The sequence below is a fragment of the Spinacia oleracea genome, chromosome 6 (assembly GCF_020520425.1).
Source record: "Spinacia oleracea cultivar Varoflay chromosome 6, BTI_SOV_V1, whole genome shotgun sequence".
NCBI classification, from domain to species: Eukaryota; Viridiplantae; Streptophyta; class Magnoliopsida; order Caryophyllales; family Amaranthaceae; genus Spinacia; species Spinacia oleracea.
In genome coordinates, this window is record NC_079492.1 from 103,192,191 (window position 1) to 103,219,823 (window position 27,633).

The 27,633-nt window shown below is 38.2% G+C and overlaps 5 protein-coding genes across 5 annotated transcripts; all 5 read left to right on the forward strand.

Annotated features, from left to right (window-relative positions):
• The first annotated feature begins 14,143 nt into the window (after positions 1–14,143).
• On the forward strand, positions 14,144–15,811 carry LOC130463425 (uncharacterized). Its single transcript, XM_056832555.1, has 2 exons — positions 14,144–14,621; positions 14,766–15,811. Exons 1-2 carry the CDS (start codon positions 14,144–14,146, stop codon positions 15,809–15,811), a joined length of 1,524 nt encoding a protein of 507 aa, XP_056688533.1.
• Positions 15,812–15,826: 15 nt separating this feature from the next.
• Positions 15,827–17,116, forward strand: LOC130463426 (uncharacterized). Its single transcript, XM_056832556.1, has one exon. It carries the CDS (start codon positions 15,827–15,829, stop codon positions 17,114–17,116), a length of 1,290 nt encoding a protein of 429 aa, XP_056688534.1.
• A 190-nt stretch (positions 17,117–17,306) lies between these two features.
• LOC130463427 (uncharacterized) lies at positions 17,307–17,615 on the forward strand. The gene has a single exon (XM_056832557.1). It carries the CDS (start codon positions 17,307–17,309, stop codon positions 17,613–17,615), a length of 309 nt encoding a protein of 102 aa, XP_056688535.1.
• Positions 17,616–19,343: 1,728 nt separating this feature from the next.
• LOC130462496 (uncharacterized) lies at positions 19,344–21,088 on the forward strand. The gene is made up of 6 exons (XM_056830828.1): positions 19,344–19,458; positions 19,533–19,678; positions 19,749–19,869; positions 19,954–20,124; positions 20,226–20,449; positions 20,545–21,088. Exons 1-6 carry the CDS (start codon positions 19,402–19,404, stop codon positions 20,588–20,590), a joined length of 765 nt encoding a protein of 254 aa, XP_056686806.1. The 5' UTR covers positions 19,344–19,401; the 3' UTR covers positions 20,591–21,088.
• A 125-nt stretch (positions 21,089–21,213) lies between these two features.
• On the forward strand, positions 21,214–23,546 carry LOC110800212 (tubulin beta-2 chain). The gene is made up of 3 exons (XM_022005515.2): positions 21,214–21,971; positions 22,084–22,353; positions 22,689–23,546. The coding sequence occupies exons 1-3, from the start codon at positions 21,578–21,580 to the stop codon at positions 23,360–23,362; spliced, it is 1,338 nt and encodes a 445-aa protein (XP_021861207.1). The 5' UTR covers positions 21,214–21,577; the 3' UTR covers positions 23,363–23,546.
• Positions 23,547–27,633: the final 4,087 nt, after the last annotated feature.

Below are 27,633 nucleotides of genomic sequence, written 5' to 3' on the forward strand. Positions count from 1 at the left end.
TTATTTCCTTCAGCGGTCTGAGTGAATTGGGTAAGTATGGGTCGAGTCATAGGCGTTTGCATCAGCTGAATTGTATGGAAGGATTGTTGCTGATAATTTCAGACTAATTTCTCTGTTCAGAATTGAAAACCAGAATAATGTCTGGGTTCATAATTTTGACTATATATTCAGAAATAAGTTCAGAGTTATCACTGTTTCACAATTCTAAATCATAGATAATGAAACAATTCTGTTTACTTCCTAAACATGTGATAAATCACATTCCATTATGCCTTGGATCTGAACTGGTGATAATAGAAAACAAAATTGTCTCATATAGTACCAGGTCTCTCACAACGTGCCAAAAACTCATCAAACCCGTCCACGAGATCTTGGTAATTTGCAAGTATATCACGCACCTACGACGAAATAAAGAAGTGTTCAATCTTTTAACTGATACGCTCATTATTAAATAAGAAAGTTAACAAGAACTTCCACAAATTTAAAAAACTCTTATTAAATAATTTAACTTGATTTACAATAATGTTCATCACTGCCAGTCTCTAGGTTTTAAAAGTGTAACATATAAAAAAAATTTAAAAAGAGAAGGAAAAAAATAGTAATAGAGTAATAGTAAAAACAAACGTAGTGAAAGCAAAAAAGTTATCACTGTCAAAAGTCATATCAAAGCTTGCAACTCTTGTCTTGTGATTATCTCCCTGCAGTATGTGTGAATGCATTTTAAAAATTCCTGATAATCATCAAGATTATCCAATCCCTCTTTGATTTTTTCACAGAATGCAAGTTCTTGACTGTACATACCTGCAATAATATCACCAGTCTAAGGACTTTAAACAGAATAAGTGAACATACAAAATGTTGACTGTGGGCCTGCCTTATAAGGCCTCGAAGAAGATGGGACCAATAATTTGGTAAAATGAAGCACTAACCTAAAGGATTGCAAACTACAGTATGTATATGCTTATTATTTCCTCATCTCATTCAATTACTTCCTCAACCACCTCATACGACCATCATAACAAGTAGACCATTCCCCACAGCAGTACAACTCCCCCCTCCCCACAGAAGAAAAATCCCTGACATATTTCAGTTTCACTCAGGCCCAGTTATAGTGTCCACATATTCCAAAACAACACACCTACTTCTACTTATTCGATATTCAAATTATACTCAAGATGAAAACAAAGGCCACAGAAACAAGTAGCAATCTAGTAATGATTATTGATTACTGAGTATGGGGGAAATATAAAGTAAGTCTCAGTTATAGGAATGAAACAGCAACACTATTTATATAGAACCTTTTGAAGTTGAACTCTCATTTTCCAAATAACTTAATGCTCTGTTTTACTCTGTGGGCTACAGGTACTTTGTGAACCTTCTGACGTTGTCCTGTCATTTGGATTTCTTGCTCTTGAAAACTAAGGTAGTTCCTTAACTTTTCAAATTTAATATAGTCAAATGCCATTTTACAAGAGCTAGAATTAATAGAATATGACTGACCATGCATCTCATTCTCCTAATAATCCCCAAAATATGAAACTGAAGAATGTGTGTTTTGCACTTCAATATGATATGTCCTTGCTCAAATTTTTAAACTTTTGTTTTTATTTGGCTCTCCAATTTGGCAGAATTACTATGACTAAGACTACTAAACTTTTCACTATAAGCTTCACTAAGCTACTATCTGATATCATCAACTGGTATGGTTTGCCACTACCACTGTACAAACAATACCATAAGCAACGACGACAACAATATGTAGCAATCATAAAACCGAGAACTACACAAGATGGCCCGACAATAAAAATCAAAAGCCAACGTTCGAAAGATTTGGAAACAGCAACTGAGCATGCTGCACAAATAGCCATACACAAATTAAAGGAATGCTACCAATTTGACATAACTGACTTCAACTTAGATGCCATCCGCCATGAAAGGAAAAAACGGCGTGTAGCAGAAATTAAAAGAGTTAAAGAAGAAATGAGCTTTGAAACCTTAAAGCACAATTATATGGATGTTTGTGAGGAAAATAGGGCCCTAATACAAGAGCTACGTTGGGCCAAGAACTTGGGATATGTCTTACATTAGAAATCTACAATAAGTCACTTGTCTTTTGTTTTTCCGTGAAATTTTGGACGAATAAAATGTATCTTACTTATGCAAGGATTTTGACAAAGGTTTTAATTTCTTAATCTTTAATTTCAAACAAAACATAGTGTAAATCCAACCACTTTACCTTAGTGTAATAAGGAAAACAGGTATGGAAAATGGAGATGAAGCTAGACATAGAAGGCTATTGCGACGCTTAATTCTCATACAAAGGAGAAACAAAGCCAGAAACAATAACCCACCCCATGTCAGGGTCACAGCTTCTCGGCCAAGGAATCTGCCAGTGATTTGGCCACAACACTCAGTGCCGTCATTGATGAATGCAGTAGAAAGAGTAGGTATGGATAATGGAGATGAAGCTAGACATAGAAGGCTATTGCGACGCTTCATTCTGATACAAAGGAGAAATAAAGCCAGAAAAAATAACCCAACCCATTTTAGGGTCACAGACTCTCGACCAAGGCATTTTCCAGTGATTTGGCCACAACACCCAGTGGCGTCAACGATGAATGCAGTAGAAAGAGCACACCGCTCACCTACATCAAGAGGTTGGTTACTCCCAACATTCATTATATTACGAAATTTACCCTAATTCTTGACAATAACCTAAAGTTAGAAAATAAAATAATAGGAGAAACAAGTGCATCAATCAATAGTGATATTGGTTCTAGGACACCTTCAAGACGACGTAGAAGGAGTGACAATAGAGAGTCTACATCATCTTTGCGGCGTAGACTAAATTCTTCATTACCATCTGATGGTTCAATGACTCCTACTACTGAAACTGATATCGAGAACAGCCGATCTCCTCAACCCAACTTGACCAGAGGTAACTTTATTATACTACAACAAGTTTGTTAACAGCGATACACTATGCAACCTATGAATATTAAACCCTTATTCCTGTTAGGTTATGATACATATAAAAATACATAAATCATGCGGAAACAACCATTAAGCCAGGAATACATATTATTTACACATAATCATATAGCATAATTTAGATGCATACTCTTTGTTGCGTGCCTTCCCTAGCTGCGCCCGAACCGAACAAGAACAAGTCTTTAGGACTCCAAGTGTCGTCCCTCCGTAGATAGTCCACAGCACGTCCGGATCCGCCTTAAGATTGACCAACTAGAATCGCCCTTAAGGTACTAGAATTTTCGGCACTATTGAGCAAGGAATGTGGCTGAATTTTTCTCTTAAAACTCACTTTGAATACTTGAATTATCTCTGAAAATATGTGACCCTAGGCACTTATTTATAGAGTTATGGAAAGGGTTTTGGAATCCTATTAGGATACTAATTTATTTAATTATAACCCTACTAGGACTCTAATTAAATAATCATTATCTAATAGTTTTAGGATTTAATCACACTTTGAATTCTGATTGCTTCAGGATTCCCGCACAAGCATTGCACGAGCACCGTACACCCGCGCAAGCCTTGCGGCCCACGCTAGGCGCACAGCGCTCGGCCCACTGCCGTGCTCCCGCGCGCGCGCCCAAGGCCTTGGTTGGGCCTGGCCTTGCGCTGGGCCTGGTCGAGGCTTGGCGTGCGCTGGTGCGCGTTGGCTCGCTGGGCGACGGCCTGGCTTCGTGCTGGGCCTTCGTCTAGCGGGCCTCGTCCGATGCTAATTCGTACGATACGCTTCCGATTAAATTCCCGATTCCAGAATATATTTCCGATACGAACAATATTTAATATTTTCGATTCCGGAATTAATTTCCGTTTTGAACAAATATTTAATATTTCCGTTTCCGGAATTATTTTCCGATTCCGACAATATTTCCGATTCTGACAATATTTCCGTTTCCGGCAATATTTCCGATTCCGGCAATATTTCCATTTCCGATAATATTTTCCGATACGTACCATGTTTCCGTTTCCGGCAACATCTACGACTTGGATAATATTTATATTTCCGATACGATCCATATTTCCGTTTCCGGCAATATCATTGTTTCCGGAGTATTCATTTCTTGCCTGTGACGATCTCAGCTCCCACTGAAACCAAGATCCGTCGATTCCGAATATCCATAGATGGAGTATTTAATGCCATTAAATACTTGATCCGTTTACGTACTATTTGTGTGACCCTACGGGTTCAGTCAAGAGTAAGCTGTGGATTAATATCATTAATTCCACTTGAACTGAAGCGGCCTCTAGCTAGGCATTCAGCTCACTTGATCTCACTGAATTATTAACTTGTTAATTAATACTGAACCGCATTTATTAGACTTAACATAGAATGCATACTTGGACCAAGGGCATTATTTCCTTCAGTCTCCCACTTGTCCTTAGGGACAAGTGTGCATTTCCTAATTCCTTTGTCGCTCGATGCTTGCTCTTGAACATAAGGTAAGAGTTGTCATCCTTATTATGTCCAGAGGTGTTCCTCGGTTTCAGAGTTCAACTGATCAAATAAACAGATAATCATAGCCTATGATTCATCCGAGCACGGCCATGCATTTCACAGTTTCTAGCTCTCCGAGTGGCCTTGTACAACTTTTAAGCATCTCATCCCGATTTATGGGAGGGCAATCCCAATCTTGTGATCTTGAGATTAGACTTCGTTTGATAGGTGATTACCTGAGCGTTGCCTTTATAGCCTCCTTTTACGGTGCGACGGTTGGTCAACGTCAAAGCAACCAGTTCTCAAACAAGTAATCTCAAATCACTCAGGTATTGAGGATTTAGTGTCTAATAATTTTAATGAAATTTACTTATGACAGATTTTCATCTCTTACAGTAAAGTTTCATAGGTCTTGTCCGATACTAGTCTTCCCAAAGTAAGTATCTATGCAAATGATTATGACATTGCCATGTCCACATAGTTCAAGAAACAGAACTACTAGTCATCTTGCATTCTAGTCGTCTAACATTTTCTATGCGTCCAAGTTTATAGAAAACTCCGACTAGGGACCATTTTCAACCTTTGACATTCAAGTTCACTTGATAGACATTTCTTAGTCACAGGACTGGTCCTGACAGTCTATCTTGAATATATCGTCAAATTTGAAGGGACTCATCATTTAATACTAAACCAACATTAAATGGAATATGAAAATACATTTCATATATGATAAATGTTCAACCCCAATGTTTTATAACCATGGGACTCAAACCCATCTTCTAAAACAATTCATGGAATTCAAAGCTATGCTTGATTTCCAGTGCTACAACGTGAGTGTTGCTTCTCACTTGTTGCATAGGTTTAGTTATCATGCTTTGCCAATCTTAATATCCTTTTCATCGAATGTTCTTCGAGATATGATGATAAGATCTTTTCGAGTTTGTTTATTATGTGATCTAGTCTTTCTTACTTCGATGGTGGTTTTACTCATTTTGCAATGAAGAACCATCAAGTTAGCAGACGTTTTTCTTGCTTCAAGAGTGGTTCTACGCATTTTTCAATGAAGAACCATCAAGCCAGCAGATAGGTGATCTACCCAAGTTCAGTGAAGAACTTTAAACAACCCTGTTTTATTGCTTCTTAGGCAATAATTGCTTTTACTTCAACTGTATAGGTTGCTAGTGATGCTTTGTTTGGATTTACCTATCCAGGCAGTTCATAGATATGTGGAAGATTCTCCAACTATATCTTAGAACATAGAAATTATTATTTTAATTTCCCACGCAACAACTCATGGTCTCCAACCCATGTTGCCATTTTCAAAACACGATGCTCTATAGCTCGTCCTTATCAATGGTTAACTCCAAAGGGTCTTGCTTGATCCTTTGCCAGTGTTTATGCGTGTAGCATCAATATTTAGCATATCTTTATTTCCTTGAATCAAGAACTATTCCTATGTACCTTTTCAAGTACCATAAGTATTCTTGATCTCAATCTAGTTGATCTTTACTTAGATCAATAGAGATTGGTATATGTTCGTCATGCCTAAAGTCATACGATACGTTTTTGGCGATCCTCATATTATATCATACATGATAAATTCTTTTGCAGAATAATTCCCAATTGAATTCTATTCATGTAACTTTAGCTTATCTAGTTTCAGTAGATACTAAATTCAGCTAAATTCTTTGACATATAATATAGGTTAAGAATCTTATTTAGATCCTTTGATGTTTAACTTAGTAAATGCTTATACATAGTTCAAACATCCTTTACTTAGATTTATTCACATGGGTCGAATATTTTCAATGGAGACTTTCGTGTTTGATTTAGTAAATGCCATTACTTAATCCAAAACAATATCATAAGATCTTTGTAAATAGATCTTAATACCTAGTATGTACTAAGTTTCGCCATGGTCCATCATTGATGAATAATTTCAAATCTAAGTCATTAGCATTTGAATGTTGTTTCACAATAGAGAGATATGTGTGTAATACACATAGGACCAATTAAGTTTTAAGTACTCCCACTAAACTTCTTATATATCTATAAGAATCATGTTTATTTTATGAAATTAAAATGCTTATTAGCTTCACTTAAAATACAGTTCCAATTCCCAATTGCTTGCTTAAATCTGTACTTAGATTTTATAAGCTAGCTTTCCTTTTCAAGCATTTATTTGGATCCACAAATTCTATGACATACCATGTACATATTATTTTCCAACATTTGATTGAGGAATACGTTTTGTCATCCAATTGCCATATTTACCAATATGCAATCATTGCTTGAATTATAGACTTAAGCATTACGATTTTGCATGAGGTTTCAACACAATCCATGCCATGAATTTGCTTTTAACCTTTAGCAACTAATCTAGCTTTGTGTGTGAACACAATTCCATGTTTGATGGTTTTTGTCCTTAAAACAAACTTGCAACCAATAGGTGTGAAACTATTTTTGCAAATCAACAAAATTTCAATTTTGTCATCAAAACATTGAGTATGTTTTATGGCCTTTAACCAATTAAACATATAGTCTATATATGGTCTCTAACCATTTTAGGGAATCTAGGTTTCGTCATAGCTTTCTTACAAGTCACTTCTTTTAGTTTGACTGCAAGTTGTAGGTTTCTTTACTATCTAATAGAAGAATTGCATATTTTCAGTGACTTGAATTCTATGCCTACTTGGGTATAGAACATCAAACAATAGAATATCAATAGCCACTTGAAAGTCCTTTGAATATTCTGTTATCCTTGAAGCACTTGTAAAGTCTTCTAAGAGATGTCTATTCTTTAAAGCCACTTCTAAAGTCCTTAAAGAATAAGTTCGGTTTTTCTGAAGCACTTCGAAAAGCCTCCGGAATGTCCGTTTATGTTTGTTGTTCGCCTCGAAGACTTTCGAGGTCTATTTTCTCCCACTTGTCATTTTGGAAACGAATCTCCAAAAGGACATTATTTCGAGCAAACAAACATTATGTTCTCAAAAATTCGTGGTAGAAACAATACCCTTGTGTCTCATTTGAATAAATCACAATGAAACATATATCTAGACTTGGGCCTTAGTTTGTTGAATAACAAACACTAAGCTCCCACTGAGTTTAGCAACTCTTTAGATATATATAATTGAAAAGATATCCTGAAATTACTTTTCAATAGCTTTGACGAATTTGGTTTAGTTTGGTGGTAGTTGAGCATTTTGTTTTAGAAATTATAGGAAAAGTCTTTATGATTCATCATTGATCGAATCAAGTACTAATTGACTTCGATCATTCCAACGTAGATATGCCATATCTTATGGAGCTAGATTGTGAAATTACAACACACAATCATTGATGATCATATTTGGTCTCAAGTAATCATCAACATGATCTAACCTAGATCTTTATGATTTCTTGCCAAGTGGATTATATACTTCTGAATCTTTGAACTAGCCAAACAGATTCAACTTATATCACATTTGAGTAAATAAACCTATATTCACTCAAATCCATGTGAAATAATAAAGTCATAAAATCTTTCTTTAGCTTTGAACTCTATTGTCTAGGCGTTCTAACAATAGTTCATATCTTTTGTTACTTTCAACAAGTAAGACTAGTTGTCTTAAAATGATCTAGAAATCAATCAACTTTCAAAAGTCCATCAAAATAGAGCTTTTGAATGTTAACTTGTTGATATGGTCTAAGCAACAATGCCAAAGATTAGTGGAACTCAAATCAAGGGGTTGATTTGAACCTAGTAAAGTTCTTTAAAGAGTTGTTTGTTTTAATCAAGCATATTGACTCAACCTGTAATTGACCATTTCATTCAAATAAACAAACAAACATTGTTTTTGTTCTTCTGAATGTGAGTCTTTCTGTGTTTGAAAACAGAAATTTAGGTATGTTGATTATGGAACAAAATAGCCATTAAGTTCCAGCCTTTGAAAGGACTTAAAACAAACTAGATGACCCTACAACTAATGTAGCATTGCCATGCTTCATTTCCCACTTGTAGGTCATTAGTGTATCCTAGCTTCCATTGTTTGAGTTATTACCGAAGTAAGAACCTCAAGCGGTATATATGATACCAAGGAAGTTTGATTGCTAGGTCACTTCTCTTTAAACATAAATTTATAGGTAGAAACGGAATCGTAAATTCCTTTCATTTGTTCCTCGTTTTCCTATTTCTTGTACCCTTTCTTATAGTCTTAAGAATTGAATTCTTTAGTGTTGACTTTTATACTTTGTTAGACATGTCCAATGTCACCAACAAGGTTCTTTACCATTTTAATTTATGTTGAATATTTTGTTTCAACTAGATGATCTTACCAGAAGCTTCTAAAGTTCTCTAAGCATCGATCTATTCGAATGTCTAGGGACTAGACTCATTCGAGAATTAAATGGACAAAGATATTAGGTTGTTAACCATTGGTAAAGCTGAGCGTATTAAACTCAATGCTTTATGATCTCAAAACTACATTGTATTTTGAATTCACAAGCACCAATTGGTTTGCCATTCGATTTTGATATTCGAAAACAACCATAAAAAGTCGCTAAAAGAAACGTACATTTTAAATTGCTACTTTCTCTCATTTCCGTGAATCGTTCTTGGATTCACTACCAATCGAGGAAATTTACTGTTACCTTTCTAAAAGGATTTATTGCAGTGCAAGATATTTAATTATAAACAATAATTAAAACATACATTGAAGCATGCAAAGTCTAAACATTTATCATGAATAATAACTTGAAATTAAAGCAACCATGCAATTCAAACAAGTTATTAGCATTTTATTCGATTTTATTGTTCCGGCAGGTGTGAATAAAATGATTCCAAGATCCTAAAATCATTGAAGAACTAAGCACAGTTTGTCGACTTAATCCTAAAACATCTTAGGTAAGCAAAAGCCTTTTGCTAATAGTCTAGAAACTATTCTTGGTTGATAGGTACGTCTAAGAACTTATTAGGTAAACCTATCGATTTTGCCACGACATAAAAGGACTCCTTACTTATATCGTTGAGTTTCACCAAAACTAACATGTACTCACAATTATTTGTGTACCTTGCCCCTTTAGGACCAATAAGTAACACCTCGCTGAGCGAAAACTATTACTAGATTGATGTAAAGGATATCCAAGCAAGTGTATATTTTGGCATGGCACCTTTTAACTCAATTTTTAAGTTTGGAACTTAAGGCTCTTACTATGTTGGTTAGATTTTAAGTGAACTAAAATCCTTAATCATGCAACATAATCAAGCCACAATCTCATGCATAATTAAGACATATTTAAAGCAATAAATAACTTAAAGCATGCATAAGATAAATGTGATCTAGTATGGCCCGACTTCATCTTGAAGCTTTAACTTCAAAGTCCGTCTTGAAAATCTCCGTGGGAGGCACCATTTTCTTCAAATAGGATAAGCTATAATTAAAACTAATTACAACTATTTGATGGTACGCAGACCATATTTGAATTGAAAAACGACTTTGGTACTTTAGACCAATTACATTCAAATTAATGGTACGCAGACCATATTTTCTATCCTATTTGGGCCATACTAGTCACTTCATAACCTCCAAAACAGTACATATACAATATATACCATTCACCCATTCATTATCATGAATGGCCCACATAGCTGGTTAGTAAAACACATTATGCATCACGTAAACATTTGCAGAAATTAATCAAGGGCACCAATAATCTACCAATTATTCAGTCCTTATTAATTCTAATCAAGTTGTTTTAACCTTAAGGATTTGTAGACCTAATCAAGAGTTTTATGACCAAAAAGGGCTCCCACTCAAACCAATAAATTCATATGCTTTACTAATTTTAAACATAAAAATGTATTTCAAGTCTAACCGGAAACATACAAATTTAATTAAAATTTAAAGCTCATATAAATTTATAATTGAATCCAAAAAGTTTAATTTAATTTCAGTCATATTTAAATTAATTCATGATTTTAATTTTAGTAAAATAATTAGAATAAATAAAATTTATTATAATTACAATATTCAAAATTAAAATCCTAGAAAATAATTTAAATTATTAATTTTAAAATTAATTAAAATTACGTAAACTGAAAAATTTCAAATTAAACATTCAAAACGATCTAATCGTAACGCAAACACCCTACGCATCGCACGCCCATGGGCCGCACGCACACAGCCATCGCTGGCCATGTGCGCGCAGCCCATGCGCTCGTCGCATAGCTGCTGCATCTACCATCGCAAGCCATCGCACGCTTTGGTGCTCGCTGCGCGCGCTCCATCGCTCGCTGTGCACGCGAGCCATTGCTCGCTGTGCGCGAGCCATTGCTCGCTGTGCGCGCGACATCGCTCGCTGTGCGCGCGAGCCATTGCTCGCTGTGCGCGCGAGCCATTGCTCGCTGTGCGCGCGGCATCGCTAGCTGTGCGCGCGAGCCATTGCTCGCTGTGCGCGCGACATCGCTCGCTGTGCGCGCGAGCCATTGCTCGCTGTGCGCGCGACATCGCTCGCTGTGCGCGCGAGCCATCGCGCGCGATCAACGCTGGGCGCAGCGCTCGTGGCACGCGAGCTTGCGCTCGCTGCGCGCGAGGCTGCGCGCTCTTGCGCGAGGCAGTGCGCGTCGTGGCGCAGCTCGCTTGCTGCCCACACGCGACTGCCATGGCTCGCCTTTCGCCCATGCCCATTCGTCCATAGCTCGTGGCCCACGACACAAGGCAGGGCTGCTGCCTTGTGCTCGTGCACCATGCCTTGCTCATTGCATTCGTGCCGCACGGGCGACGAGCTCCCTTGCTCGTCGTCGCATGCCCGCACTATACAACACCCCTTAAGGGTAACACGAAGCGTCCATTGCTTTGTGCGTGCAAGTTATATGAACGAATCGCATAAAAATTTAAAATTTATATTTAAAATTAATGACAAATTAATAAATAATATTAATTTCATAATTTTAGGGCGAAAAAATCGAAAATTTATTATTCAATTGATTTCCGATTGTCATGGATTCAAGTCTAGGTCATAAAAATTTAAAATTTATCATAAATTTACAATTTTTATGGTGGTTTTTAATCATAGGTTTCTAATTAAATTATAATTAATTATGAAAATCAAATTAATTCTAAATTATTCTAATTTTCAACAAATTAATCATAATTACAAATTAGATTGCATAATTAACAAGGCTAGGCATTCAAACTTGTTAAACATATACAGTAGGTCAATCAAAAATTCAAGATTTATCAACAAGAATCGCAAATATTTAATTTAACATCTTAAATTTACGAAATTTTGCATTCGAAAAACTAAAACCTTCGAAAAGTCATAGTTAGGCTTCGAATTTGAGAATTCTGGGTTCGGCAGAAAAAAAATGTTTTTGTCAAAATTTTAGAATGCCTTTTACATGCGGAATTGACACAAAAATCACTCGATTTGGATGAGTAACGAAGAAACTGCCGAAAAACCGCGTACGTATAATTAAATAAACGCAATTTGCAATTAATTAACAATTACGAAAATTAATCACCCCTTTTAATTCATGCAAATTTGTAATATTTAACCATGTTCATGCAATTTAGATTATGAAAATAATAAGGGGCTCGTGATACCACTGTTAGGTTATGATACATATGACAATACATAAATCATGCGGAAACAACCATTAAGCCAGGAATACATATTATTTACACATAATCATATAGCATAATTTAGATGCATACTCTTTGTTGCGTGCCTTCCCTAGCTGCGCCCGAACCGAACAAGAACAAGTCTTTAGGACTCCAAGTGTCGTCCCTCCGTAGATAGTCCACAGCACGTCCGGATCCGCCTTAAGATTGACCAACTAGAATCGCCCTTAAGGTACTAGAATTTTCGGCACTATTGAGCAAGGAATGTGGCTGAATTTTTCTCTTAAAACTCACTTTGAATACTTGAATTATCTTTGAAAATATGTGACCCTAGGCACTTATTTATAGAGTTATGGAAAGGGTTTTGGAATCCTATTAGGATACTAATTTATTTAATTATAACCCTACTAGGACTCTAATTAAATAATCATTATCTAATAGTTTTAGGATTTAATCACACTTTGAATTCTGATTGCTTCAGGATTCCCGCACAAGCATTGCACGAGCACCGTACACCCGCGCAAGCCTTGCGGCCCACGTTAGGCGCACAGCGCTCGGCCCACTGCCGTGCTCCCGCGCGCGCGCCCAAGGCCTTGGTTGGGCCTGGCCTTGCGCTGGGCCTGGTCGAGGCTTGGCGTGCGCTGGTGCGCGTTGGCTCGCTGGGCGACGGCCTGGCTTCGTGCTGGGCCTTCGTCTAGCGGGCCTCGTCCGATGCTAATTCGTACGATACGCTTCCGATTAAATTCCCGATTCCGGAATATATTTCCTATACGAACAATATTTAATATTTTCGATTCCGGAATTAATTTCCGTTTCGAACAAATATTTAATATTTCCGTTTCCGGAATTATTTTCCGATTCCGACAATATTTCCGATTCTGACAATATTTCCGTTTCCGGCAATATTTCCGATTCCGGCAATATTTCCATTTCCGATAATATTTTCCGATACGTACCATGTTTCCGTTTCCGGCAACATCTACGACTTGGATAATATTTATATTTCCGATACGATCCATATTTCCGTTTCCGGCAATATCATCGTTTCCGGAGTATTCATTTCTTGCCTGTGACGATCTCAGCTCCCACTGAAACCAAGATCCGTCGATTCCGAATATCCATAGATGGAGTATTTAATGCCATTAAATACTTGATCCGTTTACGTACTATTTGTGTGACCCTACGGGTTCAGTCAAGAGTAAGCTGTGGATTAATATCATTAATTCCACTTGAACTGAAGCGGCCTCTAGCTAGGCATTCAGCTCACTTGATCTCACTGAATTATTAACTTGTTAATTAATACTGAACCGCATTTATTAGACTTAACATAGAATGCATACTTGGACCAAGGGCATTATTTCCTTCAGTCTCCCACTTGTCCTTAGGGATAAGTGTGCATTTCCTAATTCCTTTGTCGCTCGATGCTTGCTCTTGAACATAAGGTAAGAGTTGTCATCCTTATTATGTCCAGAGGTGTTCCTCGGTTTCAGAGTTCAACTGATCAAATAAACAGATAATCATAGCCTATGATTCATCCGAGCACGGCCATGCATTTCACAGTTTCTAGCTCTCCGAGTGGCCTTGTACAACTTTTAAGCATCTCATCCCGATTTATGGGAGGGCAATCCCAATCTTGTGATCTTGAGATTAGACTTCGTTTGATAGGTGATTACCTGGGCGTTGCCTTTATAGCCTCCTTTTACGGTGCGACGGTCTTCAGAATGGCCAGGGAACGCTTTTCCAATGTTGAAATGCAACCTGTTCGGGTTCGTCTAATTGGTACGCGATCTAAGGATGGCAGACAATATAATTTACCGTCCACTAATGAACTTGCAGCCTTGATTGTAGGCAACGGTGAGAATGAAGGAGGCCAAAGAGATGTGATTATAGAAGAGAAGGGTTATGGGCTTCGAAGGATATCTGAAAATCATCCAAGTTTCATGACACTCCAATATCCCTTGCTATTTCCATATGGGGAAGACGGATACAGAATAGATATTCCACACAGTGATGCGGAGTCCACAACTCGGAAAAAAAAACCTCTATGACCATGAGAGAGTATTATGCGTTCAGATTAATGGAAAGATTAAATGAGGCCCTCACTTTGATTCTTTGTGGTCGGTTACGCCAACAATTGATTGTTGACGCGTTCACGTGTTTGCAGGAAGTAAGGCTCGATTATATCCGTCTTAACCAAAAGACAATCAGAAAAGAAGTGTTGTGTGGGTTGACAGACGCTGTTTCACGAGGTGATACAACACCAGCTTCAATAGGACGACGAGTCGTCTTACCCTCCTCATTCACCGGTGGACCTAGATACATGGTGCAGAATTACCAAGACGCGATGGCCATTTGTCGATGGGCAGGACCACCTGATCTGTTCATAACATTCACATGTAACCCAAAGTGGCCTGAAATTACAGAATTCTTAGCAAACATACCTGGACAACGACCCGAAGACAGGCCAGATGTCGTGGTCCGCGTCTTCAAAATCAAGCTTGATGAGTTGATATGTGATCTAACAACAAAAGAACATTTTGGGAGAACAATAGCAGGTACATATTATTTCCTCCAAACAAATTAAATAACAACATGCATTAATCACTAACAAATCCTCTTTCTCTTTGCAGTAATATATACCATTGAATTTTAGAAACGAAGCTTGCCGCACGCTCATATTCTGCTGTTTTTACATCCAGATGACAAGCCACTAACTCCAGAAGACATAGACAGAATCCTTTGTGCAGAGTTACCAGACACAGAGGTAGACTTAATTGGATATGAAATAATAGTCCAATCAATGATGCATGGGCCTTGTGGGTCAATGAACGAACGCTCACCCTGCATGGAAGATGGAAAGTGCTCAAAACACTACCCAAGAAGTTTCCAGGAAACAAAAACTGTGAATGATGAGGGGTATGCACTGTATAGAAGACGTAATAATGGGCATACAACAACAAAGAATGGTCAAGTTCTGGATAACAGGTTTGTAATCCCATACAATATTGATCTGGTGGTGAAATTTCAGGCCCACATAAATGTGGAAAGGTGCAACAAAGATAGGTCACTGAAATACTTATTCAAGTATATGAACAAAGGCCCTGACATGGCACTTGCAAGAATTGAACAGGCTCGGGAAGGAAATAATGGCAACGAAGCACAAAACAACCAGGAGCAAGTTATAGGTGAGATTCAAAATCATCTAAAATGTAGATATGTGTCAGCCTTTGAAGCGTGTTGGAGAATTTTCTCATTCAGCATCCAATACAAAAACCCCCCTGTACAAAGGCTAACGTTTCATTTGGAGGGTCATCAAGAAGTCATTTTTGAAGACCATGAGCACTTGGACGATGTCCTGGAAAGAGTTGGGGCAAAGAAAACAACATTGACAGAGTGGATGACGGCTAACAGGATGTATCCAGAAGCTCGCGAACTCACATATGCAGACTTCCCAACACAATGGGTATGGTTAAGCGACGAGAAAAGATGGAAGCCTAGAGAAAACGGGAACAACATTGGAAGGATATACTTTGCACACCCTGCCTCCGGGGAGAAGTACTACTTAAGATTGCTTCTGAATATTGTCAAAGGTGCCACATGCTTCGCAGACATCCGAACAGTAAATGGAATCATACATCCTACATACAAGGAAGCATGTCATGCCCTTGGACTTCTTGATGGGGACCATGAATGGCACGAGGGTTTAGTTGAAGCAGCCACATGGTCTACCGGGCCACAGATGTAAGAACTCTTTGTTACAATGCTGTTATTCTGTGAAGTGTCAGACCCAAAAGAGTTGTGGGAAAAGCATTGGACAGACTTATCGGATGACATTGTTTACCGACAACGTCAAAGACTGGGAATTCCAAACCTAAGTCTAACAGAAGAGCAGATTCAGAACTACACCCTGTACGAGATTGAACAACTACTAAATAGAGAACATAGAAGCCTCAAAGACTACCACGGAATACCGTTACCAGATGCAGCACTACTTCAAGAAGTAGGAAATAGGATGTTACTGGAAGAGCATAACTACGACACAGAATCATTGGCAATCGATGCACGCGATTTAGAACAGGGCCTTAATGCTGAGCAACGACATGTTTATGACAACATCCTCCAAGCGGTGTACCAGAGTAGAGGTCAACTATTCTTTGTCTATGGTAGTGGTGGCACAGGGAAGACATATATTTGGAGAGCTTTAATATCCAGGCTACACTCTGAAGAACAAATTGTACTTGCAGTGGCATCATCGGGAATAGCAGCTTTACTACTTCCTTCTGGCAGAACTACCCATTCCAGGTTCAAAATCCCACTGATCTTAAGCGAAAATTCGTGTTGCAACATTGAGCAAGGCTTTGACCTCGCAGAACTAATCCGACGAACAAAGCTCATAATATGGGATGAGGCTCCCATGGTACATAGGCATGGCTTTGAAGCACTTGACCAGACTTTTCGAGATGTTATGCAGCTTCATGACCATTCGTTAAAGGACAAAGTTTTTGGAGGCAAGGTGGTAGTCTTAGGAGGGGATTTTCGGCAAATACTACTTGTTGTTCCAAAAGGAGGACGAGTAGAAATTGTAGATGCATCTGTGAGAAAATCCAAAACCATATGGCCAGAGTGCATTTTCCACACACTAAGGACAAACATGCAGATAAAGCGGTCAAACCTAGACCAAGTCGATATAGAGCGAACAGAGTTCAGCAAATGGGTACTAGATATGGGAAATGGGCATATTCCAGCAACAACAAAAGAAGGCGAGGAGGAACCGACATGGATAGAAATACCAAAGGACTTGCTTATAAATGGAGCTGATCCTATTGCTGCATTGGTGGAAGAGGTGTACCCTGAAATTTTGCACAGTTACATGGACCCAAAGTACCTCCAACAACGGGCCATACTTGCTCCAAAAAATGAAACAGTTGACAACATCAATGGATACATACTGCAAATGATCCCAGGAGAGGAAATAACCTACAAGAGCGCAAATAGAATCTTCCCCAACAACTACAGGTGGGAGAAATGTCCACTCACTGTACCCTACTGAATTCCTCAACAGCCTCCAATTTCCAGGTGTGCCCAATCATGAAATACACCTCAAAGTAGGGTGTCCTATAATATTGTTGAGAAACATCAACCAAAGAGAGGGACTATGTAATGGGACACGCCTTATTGTCACCAGATTGAACCATAGAGTCATTAAAGCACAAGTTGTCACTGGAATAAATGCGGGAGACATGGTCAGCATTCCACGAGTAGAAATGTCACAATCAGATTCAAAATGGCCATTCATCTTAAAGCGCCGACAGTTCCCAATCAAAGTTTGCTTCGCAATGACAATCAATAAGAGTCCAGGACAAACATTCGACCATGTGGGAATATACTTACCAGAACCAGTCTTCAGCCATGGCCAACTATATGTTGCTGTCTCCAGAGTCACTACACGTAGTGGACTCAAAATCTGCATCCCCGGAAAAGGCACTGGTGATCAACAACCTGGAAAGACAAGAAATGTGGTTTACAAAGAAATTTTCAATGATCTTTAATCTCTAAAAAACATTGAAATTTCTAACAAAACAAGGCTCTGTTTGGAATGTTTGTTTTTAACCTATTTCTTAGTTTAAAACAACAGTCTGTTCTGCATAACACAATAAAACAACCAACTTACTTGATCGTCTCAAAGCTGCATCATTGTATACATTGCATCATTTGAATCATTGTCTCATTAACAACTTAATTTATTACATAACAAAGAGTACTTCGGTTGAGAAATTCCCTGTATAACTAACTGACATGCAGGATTCAGGATCTCAGACTTGCAGAAATGCCAACGAACCAAAACATTGCTGATCTCAGGCCCACTTAAGGGGAGGACCCTTGCTGGCACGAGTTATAAGAACATGGGATGTCGTATACAACACAAGCGAACAACCAACTGCTTTTGATTTCCTACTGTTAGACGAACAAGTAAGCAATTACCTAACATCTCTTATACAACTCTTATTCATAAACTGCCTGATTAACATTTAACAAACTAACACCCAACAAAATTTAACAACCGCAGGGAGGACTCATTCAAGCCACTATGAGGAAGGATTTGATGAAAACTTACAAGGACCAAATCGTTGAAGGAAATATACACACAATAAACAACTTTGAAGTTGCCAGAAACAACAAGCTTCATTGCCCGGTAAAAAATGACATGCTTATCAGATTCACACCTTTCACCACTGTTATCCAAGAACAAGAAAATGCAGCAGCGATCCCGATGAACCACTTTCAGATACATCCATTACACCGTTTGCAAGAGAGAAACAACAAAAGTGACTACGCCATAGGTACGTAAAAAATAATAACTTCTGAAGTCGTTCGTAAACCTAATAAATTATATTGCAACATCACATGTTCTGTTTACAAACAACGCCAAAAATGGCAGATGTAGTTGGCTTGCTAATTGGAGTTCATGAGAAAACATGGGTCAATGTTGGATTACAAAAAACCCCAATACGGAGGATTCAAATTGAAGATCAATGGTAAAATATAAACTTAAGATCACCAAAGGCAAAACATATAAAGATGCTAACAATAAACAAAAATTATTTACTAATTATCTCTATATATGCAGCAACTTCAAGGCCGTAGTTACTCTGTGGGGCGCAAAAGCTGACTTGATACACACTGACATAACAAAGGATGAAGACAACTTCAAAGTACTCCTCATCACCTCTACAAAAGTCAGTATGTATCAAGGTAAGACCAACACCAAATACATAACTTCATGACAATAAACAACCAGGCCCTATAAAACGTAGGTTTGTCATTGTAGTCCATGTGGTGCTAACATTATTCCAAACATTAAAACTTACAAGAAACTATCAGCTGAACTCGACCAATGCTACACAGATACACATCAACTTCCCGATTCCAGAAACAGAAGGCTTCAAACAAGGGTAACAAATTCTTATGATGCCATATTCATAACCCAAATTTATAACTAAAACTTTCGCTGGAATAATGCATTATACAATCCCATCAAAGTAAGTTGAAATATTTTGTATTCTTCCTCATAAATATGGAAGGATTACATGATCACAAGTTGGTATATGAATTACGTTAATTACGGACAAAGAGTCAGACCAGGTTGGTATAGTTTACTCCGTAGTCTGATCACATGTTGGTATATGATCACATGTTGGAATATTTTTCTCTTTTACATGTATGAATATGGTATTGATATCTCTTTGATGTCACAATTATTCTATAAACAACCCTGAACCAAGAACTCCTATAAAACAACTGGAGGCTAAACCACACGAGTCACTGGAACAAGCCATGTTCAAGAACATAAAAAAGATTCAAGACATTCTGGAAATGGATCCACAAACAAAGGTCAGATCCTAACTTCACCCACCCATCTAACACAAAACAACTCTAACATACTAACATTTATGCATACTCTACAGGAGATGTTCACCTGCAGTGCCACAATCATGAGCATTCACCTTGACAAAAAGTGGCATTACAACTCCTGTGACACATGTAAGAAAAAGGTAGATGAAACATTCTACTGTACAAATTGCGAGGTTGTGGTCAAATGCCCAAAAACAAGGTAAATAACATTCTCACACTATATCACCACAAAATGTAAACTACTTGATTTATAACCCAGTAATTTGCAGGTATCTCTTGACGGTTGATATAGACGACGGAACTGCATGTATCCCAATGGCATTGTTCGATAAGGAGGCTGAAATAGTCGTTGGAAGTCCAATACACAAACTCCTTGAATTGCAGAAAAAGGTATGACACTTGCAAGAATAAAAGAATAATTAACCTCTTACACATATTGCACGACTAACGAACACAAACAATTGCACATTGTAGGACAATGGCAAAGATAATGTGTTTGATCGACTACAACATTGTGTTGGGAAACAATTTACATTTAAGGTGAAGCTGAGTACAAGAAGTGAAACAACTGAGCTCATTTGCCAAAAAACATTCCAAATAGACTACCAATTGGAAAAGTCTTACAAACACCAAGGTCCAGAAGTGGTGGGTATACATTGTTCCTTATTACCAACAATACAACTTACACTTTCACTCTCAAATAATTAGACAAAAAAAAAGGACTGACATACAAATCCTAATTGCAGGAACAAAATCCAGCAAAAAGACTACTCATGGATAAAGCCTCAGATACAACTACTGAAGCAGAAACAAATCTCTCAGATAAACCAACAACTACTGAAGCAGAAGCAAATCTCTCGGATAAACCCACAGGAAGCAACACTGAAGTGGACATGCATCTGCTGGATAACGCCATAGGAAATGATACTGGAGTGGTAAGGACTGCAAAGAAGAGAGACAGAAATGCAATGTAAGTCCAATGCTCAACAATCAAACCAAACAAAATAATCGAAACCAAAACACAAAATTAAACACCTGTATTTATTAATCATATCTTTATTGCAGGGAGAAAGACACAGAAACCACTACAATTACCAACCCTCAAAACTAAACCAAGCATTGGCAAACGAAGAAACAAGCATGCAAATATGAGACATTGTCAAATTAAGTCATGCACCAAATAAGAGGAATGCCCTCATTATTTTTAACACATGCAATAGTAGTTTACTTTATCATGTTTAAGATACACCTTACATTTTGAGTTATGCTTCCAACAAAAATCACAAACAAATAGAATTGTTTTTGAAAATTTAACTTAAACATGTTTTATACTCTTAGTTATTACGCATCGTCCAATATATACATCCTTTGTAAAATACAAGGTAATTGAATATCTTATAATTTTTGAAAAAACCATCATACCAACAACAACCAATAACCCCACCGTGGCACAAAATAAAAAACCTACTAAAAGTAGAAACCCCGGACATCACCCGGACTACACACTAGTTAAAAAAATATACTCCGTATAAACAAAAACAAATACACTTGTTTATTTAAAATATCTAGCTTACTAGCTTAGTGGTGATTGGGGAAAAGAATGTAGAGTTGTTCAAATGTTAAGGTTAATTCAGTAATTCCCTTTCCCTTTCTCTTTCTTTACACGTCTAAGTCTCTAACCAAACAATGTTACGGAGTACAACTCATAGCCCGAACATGGATTACAGACGCCGTCGCATTACACCTTGCATGCAAATTGCCAGCTATCTTGAATTAAAGCATTCAAATTCAAAATCCAAAAAAAAATCTAAAATATTCCCTGACTCAAAAACCCAAACCAATCTTAGCCGTTGCTTTTAATCCGTTACACCAACACCTCGAATATTGTCCTTTGGATCCACCCATTCAATTCAAATTCAAAACCCTAATTTTACTCCCAGTAAAAAAGTAGCCGTTTTCCCTCTCTCACTATATAACTTCTCCTCTTCCAATTCAACTCCCCCATTTTTGAACCCAGTCTCTTCGTTTTCTCTCTCCTCAAAACCTCTCCCCACCATTTCAATTTTCTCATTTTCTCTCTCCTCTTCAAAATTCGAAAATGCGTGAAATCCTTCACATTCAAGGGGGTCAGTGCGGGAACCAAATCGGTTCTAAATTCTGGGAAGTTGTGTGCGCTGAACACGGCGTCGATACCACCGGAAAATACCACGGTGACAGTGACCTTCAACTTGAGAGAATCAATGTCTACTACAACGAAGCCGGTTGTGGGAGGTTCGTTCCCAGGGCTGTTCTTATGGATCTTGAGCCCGGTACCATGGACAGTATCAGATCCGGCCCGTATGGACAGATTTTCAGGCCTGACAACTTCGTCTTTGGACAGTCCGGTGCTGGTAATAACTGGGCGAAGGGTCATTACACTGAAGGTGCCGAGTTGATTGATTCTGTTCTTGATGTTGTGCGCAAAGAAGCTGAAAATTGTGACTGCTTGCAAGGTATTCGACGAAATGCCTAACTGAAAATTTTCCTTAATGTTCTTTCATTTTTTTGTACAATGTTTTATCGCTAGATCTGACTTACGGAAATGAAATAAAATGAAATTTGCAGGGTTTCAAGTTTGTCATTCATTGGGAGGAGGAACTGGATCTGGGATGGGAACTTTGTTGATTTCGAAGATTAGGGAAGAATACCCAGATCGAATGATGATGACTTTCTCTGTTTTCCCTTCGCCTAAAGTGTCGGATACCGTGGTCGAGCCTTACAATGCAACTTTATCTGTTCACCAGCTTGTTGAGAATGCAGATGAGTGTATGGTTCTTGATAATGAAGCTTTGTATGATATCTGCTTCAGAACTTTGAAGCTTACCACCCCTAGCTGTAAGATTTCGCAACCTTTTATCATTTTGTGTAGTTGATTACTTGGTTTACTGTATAATATCATGTATCCCCCCTGTTTTTTTTGTCTGTAGAATGTTAGATTTGTGGAATAAACATAGAGTCTGTTTAGAGTTATTTAATTTGGAGTAATTTAATGTGTTTGATATGTTTGTTAATTTTGAAATTGAATGTATAAGTTTAATTGGGGTTTTTTTGCGTATGTCATTTGTGTAAATAGATTGATCTAGGTTTTGTAATTAGTGATTATGCTTTTGTCACTTTGATAGAACTAGATTGAATATGAATACTAATCTGGGTTTATTGTATTGCTACAGTTGGCGATTTAAACCATTTGATATCGGCTACCATGTCCGGAGTTACATGTTGTCTGAGGTTCCCAGGTCAATTGAACTCTGACCTCAGGAAACTGGCAGTGAATCTGATTCCATTCCCCCGGCTTCATTTCTTCATGGTGGGTTTTGCTCCCCTGACGTCTCGTGGGTCACAACAATACCGTTCATTGACAGTCCCTGAGCTAACCCAGCAGATGTGGGATTCGAAAAACATGATGTGTGCAGCAGACCCTCGTCATGGTCGTTACTTGACAGCTTCTGCCATGTTCAGAGGAAAAATGAGCACAAAGGAGGTTGATGAGCAGATGCTTAACGTGCAAAACAAGAATTCTTCCTACTTTGTTGAGTGGATTCCCAGCAATGTGAAGTCCACAGTTTGTGACATCCCACCTACTGGATTAAAGATGGCATCCACTTTCATTGGTAACTCGACATCCATACAGGAGATGTTTAGGAGGGTGAGTGAGCAGTTTACTGCTATGTTTAGGAGGAAGGCTTTCTTGCATTGGTATACTGGTGAAGGAATGGACGAGATGGAGTTCACTGAGGCAGAGAGCAACATGAATGATTTGGTTGCGGAATATCAGCAGTACCAAGATGCAACAGCTGAGGAGGACGAGTATGAAGATGAGGAAGAAGAGGAGCAGTATGAATGACGATAAATTTGGCTACTAGTTTTTGGTTTTTTAAAGTGAGAAGTAACTATCAAGTATTTGCCAGGGTTGGTTGTAACCTCAACTTCTAGTTGTAGGAAAACTGACATGAATTCACCAATTAAAGCTCTGTATTTTGTGATATTGTAGGAATTTGCAAGAATTACAAGTGTTAAAGTTTTTGTTGCGTTGTTTGCTTTAATTAGTAATTGTACTTGAACAGCCTACCATATGTGTCGTCGTATTCCTGTACAATACATATGATCTGCATCTTTGCTGGTGTCTGGTCGTCACCTGGGCGATGAAGGTTCATCAATGGCTGTTTAAAATTTCATATGATTCTTGGCCATTTTTCTGGTGACTGCTTGCCATGTAGGCCTTCAATGCCTGAGAAAGCTTTTACATGTTTAGACCCCCATTGTATTGAGAGGCTAACTTCTTGCAAAATTTCAACACACGACTACGAGTGTTTAAAATGTCACCTAGGCTTCCTGTTGAGTTCGCGTAACGACTTCCAATCCTACTTTGTCATTTTCATCTATGCACCTCCACTTTACGGTGAAAACTAACCGTCATGCGACAACTCGAACTGTTCTACCCGAATCGAATGGACCGGAAAATCGTTAATGACACGATTTGTTTTAATCCAAATCGTTTTAACCTGGAAAAATCCGTTTACAACCCAAACTGTTTCAACTCGGACCGTTTACAACCTGAACTGTTAAAACCCGGACTGCTTATTATCCGAACTGTTTTAACCCGACTCATTTACAATCCGTAACCCGTTTATAACCCGAAATGTTTCAAGATACATGTTTTACTGAATCGACTCAATTCATTAACAATTGAACTGTTTGTCTCGTTTCGTCGTTGAACATGTTAGTCTTGTAATCTTGTTGTTTAAACCGATATGAGTATATGATAAATTTGTATTTACAAATTATACAAATTCATTACGTATTAGTTAATCCTACTTGGTCATTTTCATCTATGCTTTATCTCCATTTTACGGTGAAAACTAACCGTCTTGCGACAACCCGAACCGTTTCTACCTGAATCGAATGGACCCGAAAATCGTTAATGACACAATTTGTTTTAACCCGAACCGTTTTAACCTGGAAAAATCCGTTTACAACCCGAACTGTTTCAACTCGGACCGTTTACAACCTAAACTGTTACAACCTGGCCTGCTTATTACCCGACCCATTTACAACCCGTAACCGTTTATAACCCGAACTGTTTCAAGATACATGTTTTAACTGAATCGACTTAATTCATTAACAATTGAACTTGTTTGTCTCGTTTCGTCGTTGAACATGTTAGTCTTGTAATCTTGTTGTTGTTTAAACCGATATGAGTGTATGATAAATTTGTATTTACAAATTATACAAATTCATTACGTATTAGTTCATCATTATCATTTTTTTTTGACAGCTATTACAAACTAAGAACAACATTAGTCTCCCTTTCTCTTCTGGGTTGCGAGAATATGGGCCTTAATCACTTGTTGCCTTTCGACTTTAATACACACACACACACTAATTTATGCTACATATTAAACGAAGGATCTCCTCGATAATTCTAGCAATATTAGCAGTCGCTCTACTTGGATTCTGGATGGCTTTTACAGCCTCTCTACAATCATTTTTGATGATGATATTATTTGCAATACCCTTCGCTTTCTGTAGTCCTTCCAAAATAGCATAACACTCTGCCTATAGGGGGTCATGGGCAAAGATCCTTTTTGCCCCCTTCACTCGTGGTAAGTAATCTGTCTCCTCCTCCCAGCCAACCGCAACACTCCATTGGTTGTGCGAGCCCCTTTTCCTAGTCTTCCAAGAGGCATCCACAACAATGGAAATGAAGTCCCCTGTCGTGCATCACCCTTGCCTAAATATAATAGGCTGCTGGATATGTTGTGCGCCAGAATTAGTAGCTTGAGGCAGCGTAGTCTTGTGCTGCATCTCTATTGCTTTCTCCCATCTTTGGACATGTGACTGTGCTCCATGGAGAACTCCCTCCACATTAACACTCATGCCTCTGAACAATATTTCGTTTCTATGAAGCCATATAGACCACAATGTTGATGTAAAAATAATCATCCTACTCTAGTCATCTCCATTATGTTGAACAAATAACATGAAAAAAAATTCATAATCCATTGCTGGATTGTGATGTTAGTCGAGTTACTTGAAACAATGCCTAGCGGGCTGATCCTCCAAATCCTCTGAGAAATGTCACATGACCTCAATAAGTGGTCTTGAGTTTCTTGATTAAGGTTACAGAGAGGACATAGATGCGAGGTGATAATTCCTCTCTTCTGAAGGTTTCCATTGTTGGCAGAACCCTTTGCATAATTTTCCATAGGAAATGCTTCCATATCGGCAGTAACTTGCTAAGCCACAATTCCCTCCAAAATTTTGTTTGGCAGGAGGTACCTAATTGTGTTTCATTCATCAGGAACCAGTAGCCAGACTTGAATGCATACGCTCCGTTCTTTGTTTTCGACAACAAAATCTATCTTCTGTATCCACTGAAGGAATATGGATAGCAAGAATAGCTTCAGCATCTGAGGCCGAAAAAGACCTCCAAATAATACCCGCATTCCACCTTCTATCTGATGTCATTAAATTAGAGACCTTTGCATCCGTTTGAAGCCAACCAGCAGCGTGTTGCCTCTTGCAGACTACATGATCTCTAACCCAAACCTGGTGCTCGATACTGGTACGCATCCCATTCCCAATTTGAACCTTCAAACCCTTACGCATAGAATGAGCTGCCTTTATGAGGCTTCGTGCACCCCACGAGCAGTTATAGGGAGTTTTTATCATCTGCACTTAGCTGTATAGGGTCGTTGCCGTACTTACCTCTAAACACACGGCTCACCAGCAAATGGGGATTAGCATTCATTCTCCATCCCTGGCGAGCAAGTAGGGCTTTATTTAGGATCTCCACATCCTTCATCCCTAGTCCCCCTTGCAATTTATTGGCAAATAGGACCTCCTTAGCAGAGGAAGAGGCCCACCAAAATTTTGTGAGGGACGAAGTTATCTTCTTTAAAATGTGTCTAGGGCACATATAAATCGCCAAAATATGAGAAGCCATTGCTAACAACACACTATTGATAAGTATGAGCTTGCCCGGGGCAGACAGATGCGCAAACTTCCAAGAAGAGATTTTACAGTTAATATTTTATAGCATGCCCAAGAATTTGTGTGAAGACTGTGAATGAGATAGATGTTCAAAGTGATTATATTGCATTACAATTAATCATTGAGAAAAGATAAGAGTTGCACTCCAACTGATATCATTAAAGAGATAAAACTGTGAATGAGATAGAAATTCAGAATAAACCAGAAAAATATGGAAGATAGAAAACACCAGCGCTAAAAATTTCTAGCACGTGGAATGCACCCGCCGCTTATTTCCAGGCACCAGCACCGACACCATTATATTCTGACGCTACAATTTGGTTCACATGGATAGAATTCTTAAATGAGTTGTCAATGACTCAACAAGCAGTAATTCTGTCGCGTCCTGACACGTGCTAGTTAATTCCAGCGCGCCCAAGGCTCGAGCTAGAAAATTCTAACGCTGCCATTTCATTTTCAGTGAATCTCAATGTCTTCAAACATCTATACTATTTCGACTGATTCACTATAAAAGCAACCCTCTAAACTCCGGAAATCAACACCAAGTATTACCAAATTACCAAGTATCAACCAAAGACCCCTCAAATCCCTAAGTTCGAGTATTGATTGAAGCTTCACTCTGTCCCGTATTCACAATCGTCTGTCGTATTAACTCATTTTTAAGCAGACCCTGCCCGCATAAGCACTCAATCCACTCCAAATATTGCCGAAGTTCTGACCAAATCACTAGGTTAAAGCTGAAGAATCTAAGGGGAAACTTTGGAGGAATCGCAGTAGGAACCTAACACAGCCAGTCAATTACCGGGAAGTTCGAAGCAGAAAAGAAAAACTAGCGAGGACAAGTGGTTAGTGTTCATGAGAACTGCAGTATAGCCTAAGCTATAATGTAACCTGAAATCTATATTATTTTTCGCTTTCATCACCCTTATAAGCCTGTTCACATAATATGCTATATTGATCATGAATAATAAGATAATCTCTGGACAAATCGGTATTTCTAGGCTCTTTTAATCAATCTAAATCACCATCTTGACGTTGTTTTAGTTAATTCCTTGTGTATTAAAATCAACTCATAAGTAATGCAGTCTAACTGTCCCTTTCGTCGTCACGTTGAACTAGTAA

Bases quoted from the DNA above. Each gene is read 5' to 3' on its own strand.
- LOC130463425 (XM_056832555.1), top strand. From the start codon at position 14,144: ATGGAAAGATTAAATGAGGCCCTCACTTTGATTCTTTGTGGTCGGTTA. The intron at 14,622-14,765 runs GTACATATTATT...TTTTACATCCAG, and splicing joins TTTTGGGAGAACAATAGCAG to ATGACAAGCCACTAACTCCA.
- LOC130463426 (XM_056832556.1), top strand. From the start codon at position 15,827: ATGCTGTTATTCTGTGAAGTGTCAGACCCAAAAGAGTTGTGGGAAAAG.
- LOC130463427 (XM_056832557.1), top strand. From the start codon at position 17,307: ATGGTCAGCATTCCACGAGTAGAAATGTCACAATCAGATTCAAAATGG.
- LOC130462496 (XM_056830828.1), top strand. From the start codon at position 19,402: ATGTTCAAGAACATAAAAAAGATTCAAGACATTCTGGAAATGGATCCA. The intron at 19,679-19,748 runs GTAAATAACATT...AGTAATTTGCAG, and splicing joins GTCAAATGCCCAAAAACAAG to GTATCTCTTGACGGTTGATA. The intron at 20,450-20,544 runs GTAAGTCCAATG...TCTTTATTGCAG, and splicing joins AAGAGAGACAGAAATGCAAT to GGAGAAAGACACAGAAACCA.
- LOC110800212 (XM_022005515.2), top strand. From the start codon at position 21,578: ATGCGTGAAATCCTTCACATTCAAGGGGGTCAGTGCGGGAACCAAATC. The intron at 21,972-22,083 runs GTATTCGACGAA...TGAAATTTGCAG, and splicing joins AAATTGTGACTGCTTGCAAG to GGTTTCAAGTTTGTCATTCA. The intron at 22,354-22,688 runs GTAAGATTTCGC...GTATTGCTACAG, and splicing joins GAAGCTTACCACCCCTAGCT to TTGGCGATTTAAACCATTTG.